Source organism: Poecilia latipinna, unplaced genomic scaffold (assembly GCF_001443285.1).
Source record: "Poecilia latipinna isolate Pla-1442-1.1 unplaced genomic scaffold, P_latipinna-1.0 Scaffold2278, whole genome shotgun sequence".
Lineage (NCBI taxonomy): Eukaryota > Metazoa > Chordata > Actinopteri > Cyprinodontiformes > Poeciliidae > Poecilia > Poecilia latipinna.
The window spans coordinates 69,961-84,675 of record NW_015114894.1 but is presented as its reverse complement, the minus strand read 5'-3'; the positions used below and the strand labels follow the sequence as shown (position 1 = coordinate 84,675).

General features: G+C 39.1%; 1 protein-coding gene across 3 annotated transcripts in view; it reads left to right on the top strand.

Annotated features, from left to right (window-relative positions):
* cacna1ea (calcium channel, voltage-dependent, R type, alpha 1E subunit a) overlaps positions 1–14,715 on the top strand; it is a 94,994-nt gene that overhangs the window by 10,335 nt on the left and 69,944 nt on the right. For all 3 annotated transcript variants that reach the window (XM_015018468.1, XM_015018469.1, XM_015018470.1), the window contains exon 2: positions 12,558–12,824. In XM_015018468.1, coding sequence (XP_014873954.1) covers positions 12,558–12,824 — 267 coding nt within the window. The remainder of the gene's footprint in view (positions 1–12,557; positions 12,825–14,715) is intronic.

Genomic DNA, 14,715 nt, shown 5'->3' with positions numbered 1-14,715 from the left:
CATCACAGCAGTTGACTATTTAGCATAGAAGTAAGAAAAGCCTGTTAATATATCCACTTGCAGGATTCATGATGGAAAAACGCCACTGCAAAGTAATTTGAATGCACAACACATTCCCAGCATATTTTTAAAATGTAATTTTCTCTCAAAAAAACTCAAAAGGTCTCAAATATACTCTTCTTATTTCTGTATGTGTGTTTACATGTGCATACAGGCTGTGACTGTGGTGTTGCGTCCTTCCCCTGGACATTAAAGTCCTCACACACCAGGGTGGGTGGGGGTATGAATGAATGAATGAACGTCCTCCCTGCTGCAGACCTTGAATTTTCTCCCCATTCACTCATTCAAAGCTCTTGATTAAAATATCAAAGATGGCTGTGCTGTGCTTTGAGAGTTCAGTGCTGTTACCTTACTTTGTTGTGCAGCAGGATTTCTTTCAGACACTGGTCCTTTCAAGCAAAACTGAGCTTTGTGTGGAGCTTCAGCTATTACCAAATTGCCTTCTTGGCCCTTGTTTTACGATTACAATTCAGTGATGGCCACAGTAATTATGTGGTCAGCATGAATAGCTGCACTTTAGAGACTAATGTGCAGGAAAACAAGCCAGAAACACACCTGAAGTGCATGTGAGACATTCATCACTTCCAATTCACTCCACAAACCAGATGGAGTCCAACTTTTGCGGCTTCATGACTTATGTTGTGCCAGGAGGGAGCTTTCTGACAAATGGAAAGAATGATGCTGGCTAAGCAAACGGAAACGTCATCAATATCCACAGTGGGAGGACCGGAGTTCACTGTGTGATTACTGCGAACTCTAGTGGAGCTGCTGCGAACTGCCCACACAGGAGCTCATGCCTCATGCATTCATGAGGCAAATGAATTGTGTTCTTCCCTCCGAGGCAAACATTTGTTATAAAATAGGTAAATATCTTGAAAAATGTCCAACAGAATAAATTCACATCACTGCTGACATAACAAAGTGGTTTTTTGTTTGTTTGTTTGTTTGTTTTTTTCTCAGAACAAGACATTTCATGTTTTTTTTTGTTTGTTTGTTTTGAAGCTCCTGTTTGGCTTGCTTTACCCGAACCCTGCAACAGGTAACAAGTACATTCACAAAACGTGATAAAACCTCACAAAGAATTGATGATTCACTGTATCAAATTTCTGCCAGCTCATGCTAAACGTTGATTTTGATCCTGCTTGTGTTAAATTAACATTTTGTGACCCACCAGACGGCGTGATTCAGTGCAGCTTGAGTTGAGCTCGTCTGCACAGTACGCTTCCTAGTTCAGAGCAGCTGCCACTTAAGAAGCCATTAGGTAATGATGTGGGGATGTAATGTCCTGTGGAGTGAAAAATCAAGCCTGATTAATCTGCAGCTGCTGGGATAGTGAGTCTAATCAGAGCAAAATCAAGCACACACACATACTCACATGTTCATTATTTAAGTGACTGTCTAGAATCTGAGGATTTTTGATTCAGTTTTAATCATGTTTGGGCTTGTTAGACATCCTTATTTTCTTCACATTTCCATTCTTTCTGCATTGTAACTGACCAGCCTTTGCAAAGCTCTAGTTGTTAATTTACAGCCAGCTCTGTTGATTGTATTGATCTGCGACTGCATGTGAGATAAGTACCACATCTTTTCGTCACGCAAGTCTTGATCCAACTTGATATTTGAAAAGGCCGGCTAGATTTAAAAAGAAATGAGCTTAAACACCAATAACATTCCGCATTTCTGTGCATTTCTAATTATCTTAAGAAAATGCTTTTGTTAACAGTTTATTTTTCATATATATTAAATGTACAATGTTCCGATTTTTCCTTTTGTGCTTTTATATCATGTGCTGATTGTGAAACAACTTCAAACTGCTGACCTATGAAGCACTAGTAGGAATATTCCTCAAACTGCCTGCAGCTTATTACAAGCTTTTATCCTGTCAGCAAAAAAAAAAAAAAAAAAAAAAAAAACACATTCACAAGCAACCTAAGATTTTTTTTCTGGACCTTCATATGAATTTCTGACAAGTTTTCTTTTCGGGTAAAAAAGAAAAGCACTTTCATTGCCAAAAATGATTGAATGAAAGTGATGGTTCCATTACCAACAAAAATTCAGTGAGTTTCCTTGAACTAACAGCATAAGGACTCATACTCTGGTTTATGTGGGAGAGCAATGACGAATGATTGACGATTATTTTTTAATTCTTGTTTTATTCTGAACAAGTTGGACGGGGAATGTGAGTAATAATAATAATAATGCAACATTGAAGGACATGTCAGTGCGTCATCTCAGGTTATTCCTATGAAACAAGTTACTTATTTCTTCTCTTGAGGAAAAGTGTTTGCTCCCTCCCACACATCAAACAAATTTCAAGATTAGACAAATATAACCAGAGTAAATGCAAAATTCAGTTTTCAAATGATGGTTTCATTTACTATGGAGAAAAGCTATTCCAATCAACCTGGTCCTCTATATATAAAAGTAATTAAATCCTAAATGAATCAGCTGGTTGTTTAACCCTTGGTGTTTAACCCTTGGTTGCCATCCAGTGTCTGTGATAGTTGTGTTAATCACATTGGAGAGGTTTTAAGCAGGAACGGTTCGATTAAGGTGAGGCTGTCAAACGGATTTAATCCTGGACTTAAAACTTACAACTTTCTGTGCAGACACTGTTCAGAAGAAGACCCAGCAGAGATTTTACATGTATAAGAACAAGGTGTTGTAGGAGTTGGGGTCATTTTCTACATGGCACTGAACAATCAGGTCCATGAAGACAATCTTGAGGGCTGAGCTTTCCTCCATCCAGGACTTGTACAGGTCTACAGCCAGAAACTGGTCACAAATATGTCTGCAGACTCCACACATCCTGCTCTTTGCAAACAGTTGTCACGAGAGAGACGGTTTCTTCCCTCAGGCTGTCTCTCTGACAAGCACTTATCAGGCAAATATATTTTATTGTAGTTGCATAATAAAAAAATTCTGAATTTATTTGATGCTCATTTTCTTTGGGCTGACAGTTACACTTCTGTCAGCTCAAAGAAAAACTTTCTCAACGCCTTGGTGAACATGAAAGGGTTTTGGTCTTAGAATGTTCTAAGATATGCTGTTTTCTCCTTTATGTCTGAATTGTGAGTTTTAGACATTGTTCTGGGTTCCTTTTTGAACTTATTGGTGAGTTCTCATTGATGGAGTAATTTTAGAGGCTGGGAATGTTAACAATTGCTCCTTGAAATCTTTGTTTGTGGATGATGGCTCTCTGTGTGGCTCAAAGCTTTGTGCTCCTTTTCAGACTAATTAATGTCAACAACTGTTGTTAAATTTCTTTAGATTGCAGAATGATCTATGATTATTTTAAGGACCTTTTAGAACATGCCGCACATGTTCTATTTAAATGTATTTTCTTGTTTTTATTTTATTTTTTTATTTTTGTTATTATTCTTCAGGTAATCAGACCTGGGAGTATCTAGTTAAGTTAAGCTCTATTTCCTAAAACATTTTTTGTCCCAAAAAATTCAGTTAAATTATTAAACTTTATTATGCTTTAGGGCGCCCTTTGGAAAATATGTTTTCAGCCTGTCCAAACATAAGAAAACAATAAAACAGACAGTACAGCCCGCTTACTTAATACTAAATCAAACTAATCAAATCTTCAGTTCAGTAAAAATTGCAGTACCTCTTTCCTGCCAGCAGATGGTAGCTACTGCCTTTCAAAAATCATTATTTCAGCTTCTCTGAGGAGCTGCTCTTAATTGAATTCAGTCCAAGCAAAAACTTGCACAATGTAGGGCAGAGTTTGGAATTCAGATCGCTGCATATCGGTAGGAAACATAATGAGTGTGACGTTAACGCCTTCGAATTTAACTCAGATTGTCAACAGCACAAAGACAAAACTATGAACACCTGAATCTCTGCAGATTTCATTTGATTAACAGAGACGTTATCTTACGTACCGTGAGGATTTATAGATTTTCGGTTTTCCGTGGTTTAGCAAAATGGTAGGAATAAAAAAACAAAGTGTAAATTGCAGCGTGATATATAGTTCGTTCCTTAACCATAAGCTTTTCTGATTACGTGCAGGCATTCAGGATAATGCTGCCAATTAGTAGTTTAGAAAAATAAAATGATAAATAGCACTTAAGTTACAAATTAATTATCTATGCAAATAATGTACCTATACATAACTATATACATGCTGTTTTGGAATATGTGCATCTTTGAAATTGTCCCAGCGACCTTTTGAAACACACTGGTGAGGAATGTGAATTCGGCAGGGATGATTTGGGCAGCGTCAGTGCCAATGACTGCATTGCAGTGTTTTCATGTCAACTATATTTGGCTTCAGGATCTGTCTGAGACCTCCTGGAATGATTTGCTGTTTGCTTCGGGTTCACATTAAGCGACATCGCAGCACAACGCAGAGCTCCTCGTTTCCCTAAGCAATGAATGAAGGAACATTGTTCACTGCCCAACTGTTGCTTCGAAAACTTTAAACTTTTAATCTGAAGGAAACCAGGTCAGCAGCATGCCCACGAATGGAGTCGTATGTCTGCAAACAATGAACATAACTCAACCCCCTGTGGGGAAGCATGATTTATATAGGCTGTGCTATAAAATCCAGAGTCACAACCACAGATTTTGCAGGGCTGCGAATAGGGGGCATGTCAGTTCTGTTGCTAGGAAACAAGTAAGGGCAAGACAACAGTCGAAGACAGAAATCTGGGTTGGGTAAAGAGCGGAGGAGAGATGTTAAGAAGTGGGAGAGAAAGACAACAGAGGAAGGGTAACACAGGCAAAAAGCAAAAATTGTGCAGGTTAAATTTGTTTCATCTTATCATTTCCTTTTGGTCCTGATAATAGCAGAGATGCTCTTATTTCAGTGTACCGCTGCAGACAGATGAGTATTGATTTTAGAAAACCTTCTGGTAATAACTCATGTTTGTGTGATCAAAAATCATTTCCCAGTGCAAAGCCCAGATTTTCAATTGGTGGTGCATTGCATAGAGCATTGTTGCCACACAACCAACCACTCACACTCTGCTCTTCTCATGTTTCTACAATTAACATCTCAATGAAGCTAAATATAGTCCAATCCCATGGCCTCTTCATCCACCGACATCAATGGGTCTAGCTTTGTCCTCTGTCGGTGTCTCTTGTGTTTGCCCCAAACTTTTCTGTGTCATGTTGAAACGTGCACTCTGGACGAAAGCACACTGACCCAACACTGGTTATTTTTAGGCAACTTAATAGGTTTTATTTTGAGGTTTTGGACATGTGACAGGATTCAGAATCCACAAACTGTCTATTAGAAAACAGAGGACTCTGTTTGGATGTACATGTTCGATACATTACATACAAAAGTGTTTACTTTAAAACTGTGCACTCATTATAGTTTGTGGTCTGATGACCCTAAAAAACAAAAATAAAAATAAAAAAGATCCAGGGCATTCAGCTGTTAGCAGAAGTAACTTCTGTTGTAAGTAGAGTTTAATTTAATTTAGAGGCATGTCAGAGAGGAAATAACTTTTTGGGGAAACATTAGGGTCTGTTGACAGCAGCGCCTCTTGCCCAAAACGTTCGCTGGAGATAGGCAGCAGCTCCCGACCCCACCAGGTGTTAGAAAATGGTTGGATGGATGAATATGAAGTGTTTGGCTTATAGAGAAGGCTTGGTTTTCAGCAAGTTTTTTTGTTTATTTCTCAGGTGTCATGCATGCACATTCTGCACACCAGCTTTATACTTGGCCTGTCGTACACTCATTCCCCTGCATACCTAAACTTGATGCAGGTGACAGTAGAATGAATACCTATGCTCACCGACAGTGACGACGAGGGGAAAAAAAGAGGCGTGAGGATTATATATGTTGATGTTATTAATGCAAAATCCAACAATTTGATTGAAATTGCATATTTACCTTTTGTCACTGCCCCCAGTATGAGTTGGAGGGAGATTGTGTGTCACTGGTGGCTTTTATTCGACAGTAGCTACTAGAAAGGAAAGGGGGCGGAAAGGGAGAAAGCATGTAGTAAATAACCCAGATGGGAGTCAAACTGGGGACAGCTGCACCGACGGATGACAGCCTCAGTACATGGTGCAGCTGTTCTACCCACTTGGCCACATGACTCTCTCAGCTGAAGTTTGAATGCTATCGAAACAAAAGTATTTTCACACCAAGGTCTCCTCAGTCTTGAGCAGTCATCTTGTGATAAGTAAACAATTAAATACTGATAATGTTCCAGTGGATCTTGTCAGATTGAACTGAATGCCTGACAGATTTCAAGCTAAACACATTTATTTTCAGCCTTTTTTGACATAACCTATGTGTTTGCATAGAGTAGAAATAATCTTTGTTGTCCCTCAGTGGGGAAATTCAAGTGTAACAGCAGCAATTAAAGCATGTAGATTCACACATGTAGAAATGTAGAATATATCAAAACAGAATTGGCAATAATATACTTTATAAGGACAAAATTAAAAATAACGTACTTTGATCCAAAAGAATGTGAAACTGAATATGATATGTAATTGTGCAATGGTGTGTGTGTGTGTTTGAAGATTTAGTATATTGATAAACAGTATAAGTGACAAGATTTAAATGAGTTTGACAATAAGGGCTCATGCAAAGGAATGCAAATATTTATAAAATTGAATATTTATAAAAAATGTCTTTGATGGTAAAACAATTATAGGCTCTTCCTGGATATTTAAGATGAAATAATCTCTTAATTATAATATTTCATGTTTGATCTTAGAGGAGGACTCAAGCACATAGATGATGGCAGAGAATACTTGAATTAAAGAAAACAAATGTCTATCAGGAAGTTGCAACCGTCTGGCACAGGATATGGAACGATGACCAGAGAACAGGAGTAACAATGGAGGAAAGTCATGGAGAATAACAGAGAAACCAAGAATAAAACAATGCAGAGAGGAGATCTTAAATTCTGCTTGAGAGCTGGAAGTGGCAAAAGACCCAGAAGAGAAGAAATTAACATTAATCTAAAGAATGCAAAACATAATAATACACCAAGAAGCAAACAAACAGAGGAACAAACTAAGGCAGAAATGAAACTTGAGTTCAAACAGCTTCATATCGTAATGGATTATCTCAGCACCATTACCGTCTAACTTATTGTTCTCTCCGAGGTTTCTGCAAGGCGAATAATTACAGCTCATCATTTTAAGATTTACTTACTCACATCTGGACTCAGGTTGTTCAAGATAAGTCAAGGTCATCCATCTGCCTGTAGCTCTCACAACAGAATGACTATGTCCACCGAAGTACATCCATCTGCAAAAGTTATTGTTACGGTTATCATGCAATGCAACTTGTTGAGGACCTTTGCTTCTCTGTTTTTTTTTTGTTTTTTTTTTATAGAGACTTGAACTTACAGTCTCCTGTCTATCTTCATCACAATTAATGTAAACAGAAACACGGTGTGAAACACTGTGGATACATTTCCCCTGTGAAACACGTAACTGCGTGGGAAAATAAACAACATAATAATCGAAGGGAGAGATTTTTGAAATCAAATCATTCGAGTCATTGAGGAATTGTCGCAGCCTCACTTCTCACTGCGTTTCAAAGGTTGATCTGAAATGTTTTCTGAAGAAACAAGAAGCCTGTAAGCATTGAAACGTCAGTATATTTCCTACATCTTTTGTTTTCTCTGTGCTTTTGTCTGTTGATGTTCTCAACATGTGGCATTGTTTCCTTGATTTAATCTTTTTTTTTTCTATTTCATAAACTTACCTGGGACTAAATCCAGTCCTCTTGTGGCTAAACGTTATATTATTCTGAGTTTTCAATTCTCCTAAACCAAACAACATAAACCTTGTGAAGTTCATTAAAAGTGAACTTCACAATGTGGTAATGTGGTAATGAAGGGAATGAACTAATAAGATCACCACTGGAGAAACTATAACGAAACTCTCAAAGGATGTTGGCGTGGTGTGATCCTGCTGCTCCCTGAGTGTGTTTCGGTCTTCTCATTTGTAACTGCACAATTAAAGGCCCTCCCATAGCCGTCATCAGCAGCATTCTCCACTCTGATGAAAATGTGCTGACATGTCGAGCTCAGACACACTCAGATTCCTCACCTCTGTCTGTCTGTTGGTGTTTTATTTGCCTGGCGTTAGCTGATGGGTTCAATTTTTGCTTCTTCTAAAAGAAGCAGTCATGTTGGGGAAACTGAAAAATTGTTATATAGATAAATTACCGTCTTGAATCTTGTGTTAAATGAGGCGTAATCTAAGACTCTGACTGACCTTTAAATATATTCCTCAAAATGTAAGATTTTTTTTGACAGATAACAGTTATGTTTTTTAAGCAATTTAGTGAACCAGCTGTGTACAGTTATACCAAAATAAGCATAAATGGTCATGATACACTGAAAATGTTTTGTTGCTCTGGTACTGATCACTTCCATCGTTTTAACATGTTTTAAAGTTGGGAGTTTAGAGTTCAAAAATAGGTGTCTGCGATTAGTTTATGATTAGAAAGGAGTTCAGCAAATGGGAACGTTTTATCTGGCAAGAATATAAAATGTTTCCTGGTCACCAAAGAGGAGCAAAAGACAGAATACAGACATGCTGAATACACTTGAAGGTTTTTATGCTGCGTTTGTGGGAAGAGTTCATTTTGTTAGCACATGTGAGGATAGTCAATCAACTTTGTACCAGATTTGGCAGAGCCGGGTCAGTTATGACCAGGTTTCAGGTAAGAGGTATCTCTGGTCAGTCGCTCTATTTTTTGGATCTTGTTTCTCAGTTCTGTGGCAGCAGTAAGTCCTGTTACCAGAACAGGGAACGTCAACCTGCTGTCATGACGGCAGCTAACCTCGGTAGCCCTGCATTCCTGGGCTGGATTTCACAACACCAGATGACAGTTTTACCCAATATTCTATCTCTGTTCTGTCATTGGTGAATAATGGTCCTTCACTCAAATCTACAGTAAAAGTATTCTCAGCACTTTATTTTATTTTATTTTATTTTGCTTCACTCCGACAACAAACTATATGTGTTGATATTTTATGTGACGTAATAACACAAAGTATCTGATAATTAGGATTTGACTTAAAAAAGACACAAGGTTACAATAAAGTATGAAAACTCTGGCGTGCATTTCTATTCTGTTTGAATCGATGCTTGGCAGACCCACCAGCCACTACGATGCCAGCTGCAAGCCTTTTGGGGTTTGTCTCTGCCGAGCATTTTCCTTCTGGAAAGTGAAGCCTTTCAGCATTTTTTTTCTTTCTTCAGGTTCGCCCTGTTCTCTGAGAAATAAAGCTTTCCCACAGCATGATGCTGTTGTTTACATGCGTCACCGTTGGATGGTAGTGCAATGGCTCTCTTCCTGCCACTCTTTCGATTTGGATCTCTGCAGCTCCTCCAGAGTTACCACATTTTTCTTTTGTTAATGCTCTCCTTTGAGAGCCTGCCAATTTTTGGTGAATTACCACTTCTTGCAGTTATTTCATAATCTTTCAACTTTTGTGCTCTCTGAGATTTTCAAACCTTTGTATATTGTTTTATAGCCTAATAAGTCTTATATTTCTTCACAACTTCCTTCCCTGTCTGCCTGCGTTTGATGGTTGTCATGATGTTGTTTGCTCGTTAATTTTCTCCAACAAACATTTGAGGCCTTTACAGAACAACTGGATTTATATTGCACATGAAACCATTTCATAGTTTGTTTTAGATTTTCATTTGAATGTTTCTCACCTTTCACCTCTCCATATATTCTTCTGTTAGAAGCGGTAACATGTTTGCTATTAAGCAGAATGAAAGGCAAATTTATTAACCATTGCCTGGTTCAGCATAAAGCAGTTTCTGACATGAACTAGTTTTTTCTAGAGTTGTGTGGTGTCCTCTCAGCAGAAATGTCAAATTTGATGCTTTTTCGTCTGTTCTATTTTTATTTCCTGTAATGTGTTCGAGCTCTAATGAGTCGGAGGCCACACGCCATTGATCACTGCCTTCGTCATACTGCCATCAACAAAATCCTCATCAGTGCCGGTGTTTTGGTTCACGCTCCCTCCTGTGGTTCAATTCCCCTTTTTTTCCTTGTCTTCTTACCCATTACCACCAGTTTTCTCTCCTAGTTAAATGAAGTGCTGATAGCTGCTGCATTGTGTTCTGCTTCCACCCTCCTAGTCATCCCATTAAAGGGAAGCCTGTGAGGAAAACTAATGTTGCTTAGTTAGAAATCTGCTCTCATATGATACACAGCATGCAGTGGTTCATTAGAGACTTGTTGTCTCGTTTAAAGAATGAATGTTGTCTTTGTCTCATGGATATGTGATCTAAAAAGACTAAAATCATAACAATCAAGTAACTATGTTACCTTCAGTGGCTATGAAAATGCTGTATGTGTAAAAAAAAACAACTTAAAAGATATTTGCCTTTGATTTGAAGACGGGAGGATGGATGGGTCTCATGCCACCCCACACAAGATGCCGTCCTGGACGGTTGCCCATGTCATCCATATCAGAAACCGCCTCTGTCTACTGGTGCTGATTGTGTTTGCTGGGGTCACCACAAGGTCACAATATTTGAAAGTGCTTTTTTTTTTTAAGGTGAATTTTCCAAGCAAATTTCTGCAGTTGAAATCTATGGTGCCAAATTTAAAGTAAAAAACAAAATTCATATACATAATTGCAAGATTTAAAAAAATCAGTGTTCTAAATTGCTTTTCTTAAAAGGTATTATTTCTTAATCCAAGATTTTTCATAGTCTAACTAAATCTACTGAAATTAAAATATTGCTTTTTACTAACTTTGTCAAGTTTTGATTTTCTGCTACTGGAATAAAACAGAAATTTACTTGAAAGCTTTTTTATATATACATATTTGTATTTTCTGTGTAGCTGTCACCAAACTGCAGAGGACATTTATGCTCTTCATGTAACAAGTAAACCAAACTCTCCAAAAAAAAAAAAAAGAAACGACTTATATCATTATAAACCATTAAAAGTTGAACAAATTATTATTCATCCACTCACGATAGATTGTCATCCTGCTCTAAATGCATATTCTGGAAGATGCCTAACCCCAGATCGCTTTCAGTAGATTTGTTAAATAATGATTTCATTCTTCATGGGCTGCAGCTTTTAGTGTTTGTAATGGAAGTTTATGACATACAGGAAGAAGCTTTTTGAAACAGATGCATCTTTAATCCGTTTTAGGTTGATTTTGGCCTTTGCATTAGATTTATTTGCAGCAACTTTGCAGATAGAGGACTATAAGGTTACACCAAAATCATCTTTATCAACCTTTTTGTCTCTTTTAAATAATTCCTTCTGCTGGAGAAACATTCAAAACTGATTCCAGCATAATCATTTGCAACCAGCACACAGCAGCAGCAGCAGCTCACTGGCGTTGAAGCCTGTAATTAGTTAAAGATGCGTGCTGCTGTCTTTCTTTATAGTGGTTTTTTTTGTCGCTCGATGTTCCACAACAGGTGTTTACTCCCTCCACCTTCACACCCAACCGTCAGCTCTGATGCGTGACCAGCATAAAGCTGTCTGCCCTGACGCGTGACCACGCACGCTCAACAAACGAATATTGCGTGACACCAATTTATATGGCAGCTGACCGGTCACCAGTGAAACGCATGAATGTTTACTTTGTGAAAACGTGCTTGATGATCTGCAAAATCATCAAACTTGTACAGCCTGTTTGATTCGCGTTACTCTCTGCGCAATGGATAATTAGCTGAAATATGGGGACAAAATCTACCTTTGTTTGTTTTTATCATTTGCAGCTTGCATGGTTATAATTGTTTTCCTTCTCTTTATGTGCTGTCAGGCTGGACAGAGGTTAGGTTAGGTGAGGTATGTTGGTCCTGTCGCAGTTGTGTCCTTTCCTTCTGCTCTCACACACTGCAGGAAAACTGGACCCGCTTCCTTCCTTTATTGTCCTCCCGCAGCCCAATAGATTGAGTCTTTTCTTTCCTTTCTTCTTCTTCTTCTTCTTCTTCTTCTTCTTCTTTGACAGGTTGCTTTTGTTCGTGTTGTTTTCGAGGGAAACAATGTTGTGGAAAATGCTTGAGTTCAATTTTTCCGTCGTGCTCAGTGGTAGGACGGTGATCAGGTTGTCAACAGAGCAGAGGAGAGAGGAGAGATGCGCTCTCAGTTAGACGGTGGAGTGTTGCTGCTTTATTTAACGAAATCCACGGATCGAGCTGCCTCTCCTGCAGTTTGGGGATGTGACCTGTTGCAGATGTTGTTTTCCAGACTTTAGACGCCTGATGGATGCAAATGGAGTGAAATGAAGCAGCGCCGACAGGTTCATTTTAAGCGGCGGATCGCTAAATGAGGAGTTGACTTACTTTTTTTTTAATTATTACTATTATTTATGAGACTTAAAATATTTTTTCTGGGGTCTGTCTGTTCAACTTTGGTCAGCAATTATGTTTCCGCAAAATACTGAAACCAAACAAGATCTCTTCAACGCGCTGCTGGCACTGTGATCGTGGCACCGCGCCCTGCTTTGTGGAGGACTGTAGCCCAATAACCCGCTTTCCGTCTCCTCTCCTCAACCCCGTCTTCCCGACAGAATGGCCCGTTTTGGAGACGACGTCCCGGGCTTGTTGAGCTCTGGGGATGGAGGATCGGAGCGCAACAGGAACCGCGATGGAGCGGCCATGTCCACAGGTGGGATCTCCCCGGCATTCAAGCAGACCAAAGCGCAGCGCGCCCGCACCATGGCCCTGTACAACCCCATCCCGGTTCGGGAGAACTGCTTCACCGTCAACAGGTCGCTCTTCATCTTCGGAGAGGACAACGTGGTCCGGAAGTACGCTAAGAAAATCACTGAGTGGCCATATCCTTTTTTTCCTCCCCGCTCTGCACGGATGATATCACACTAACCTTGTTTGTTCAAAGTGTCTAAATGGAAAATATAAAAGGTAGGTGAACTGTGACCAACGCTCACTGTGCAACAAAGTCTGATTTCAATAGTTTATCCACACCCAACCACAGAAACTGGCACAACAATCGTTTAATTACTTTCACAATTCTGCAGAGTTTCACCTCTAAGAAAAATAAATGGGATTACTTACCTAATCCCATTCATCTAGACATGGATAAATGTGTAGATAAATGACATTTATCCATGCCATTTATCACTTGGAGCACTTGGTTTTGGAGCAAGTGCTCCAAAACCAAACTGGAGCACTTGATCTAAAAATAAATATGGTCCTTTTTCCCTTTGAAGTAGCTTTCACATCTTCCACAACAGCAAGGTATATGTTTGTTTGTTTGTTTGTTTGTTTTGACATTGAACTTTTTGACCCTGGCAAATCTTCTAGCCTAAAATATATTCCAAAATCCATCGAACTCTTACTGGTTTCTAAGAAAAGCCTATCAAACAGAAAGTTATGGTTGCTTGAAAATGTTTGGCTCATTTTTTTTGGCCTGTAGAATAAACGTAGGAAGTTTCAGCACCACGGATAGCACTTGTGGCACAGAGGTGTTGAAATTGTGCTTAATTATGTAGAATGTGTTTTATTAAAAAGATTGATCACTAAAAAGCACTTAGCTTCTTGTTTTGTAATGAAGTTGAGTTATAGAAGATGGGAAACTGTTCCTGAGTGATGCAGGTGTCATTTGCTTTTCCTGTTTTGATGCTGGAAAGCGTGCCAAAGCAAAGCAACACAAGAGCTTTGCTATTCATGGCTTTAAGCCCTTTCTGTCAGCGTTACGTCATGAAGAGCTGCCCATTCCACCTATCAGCAGATGAACATAAGTAAACTAGAACTTTGATAATTGTACTAATTAAGCACAGCTGTGCTTTAATGATGAATTAATCAAATCATAATATGTGTTTATGTTTTCAGTTTATTGTGTAAAGTCAGATCAGGGCTTCATAGGTGAAGTGAATAACACTGATCATCCTTTCATCATGGCACCTGTTAGTTGGATATATTTGGCAGCAAGTGAACATTTTGTTCTCATTTGTTGTGGTGCTAGAAGCAGGAACTGAGTGGCAAGGATCAGGATTTCAGTCGGTTTAACAAGGTTTGCAGTAGTAGACAGCCGTGAGAAGTGGAAATGCAGCAGAGGCTTTTCGGTGCATGTGGGGAGCGAAGCCTGACCCATGTGTGCCGGTCCGAAATACAAGTAGTTCAAACAGCTGAAGACGTTTTATTGCTGATGCGATATCAGAATCATATTGCTATGCTAGGGTTACAGATTGCCAATGCTTGGTCATAATGTTGTGCCTGTTCAGTGTTGCATCCATTACGATCCAACTCATTTTTGTGTAGTTTAATTCAGCCCAGTTCATCCAGATTAAATGTTCGCACACAATGAAATGATTTATGCGTATTTCTTGTTGTTTTTGTGAGGTTTGAATTTAAACACATTCATTTCGTTCCTGGTGTTGATATAAACCAACTTGTTGCTTTACTTTCAAAACAGTCCTACTGTTTTGCGCCTCCTGTTGCAGGGGATGCGGCACACACAAGTGTCGATTGGCGGCGTGTTTATGCCGCCGCTGCTGCTGCTGCTGCTGCTGCTGCTGCTGCTGCTGCTGCTGCACAGCTCACCAGGTGTCCAGGCCAGGTGTGGCCTGTTCACAGACTATTGTTCTGCTCCATTCAGCAACTTCCTGACTGACTGACTGCTCCCCTGCTGAGCTTATAAACATACCTAATAGAAGGAGACTTCTTTTGTTGATGACTGCTGCTCATCGTGTTTTTTGTTTTCTTTTG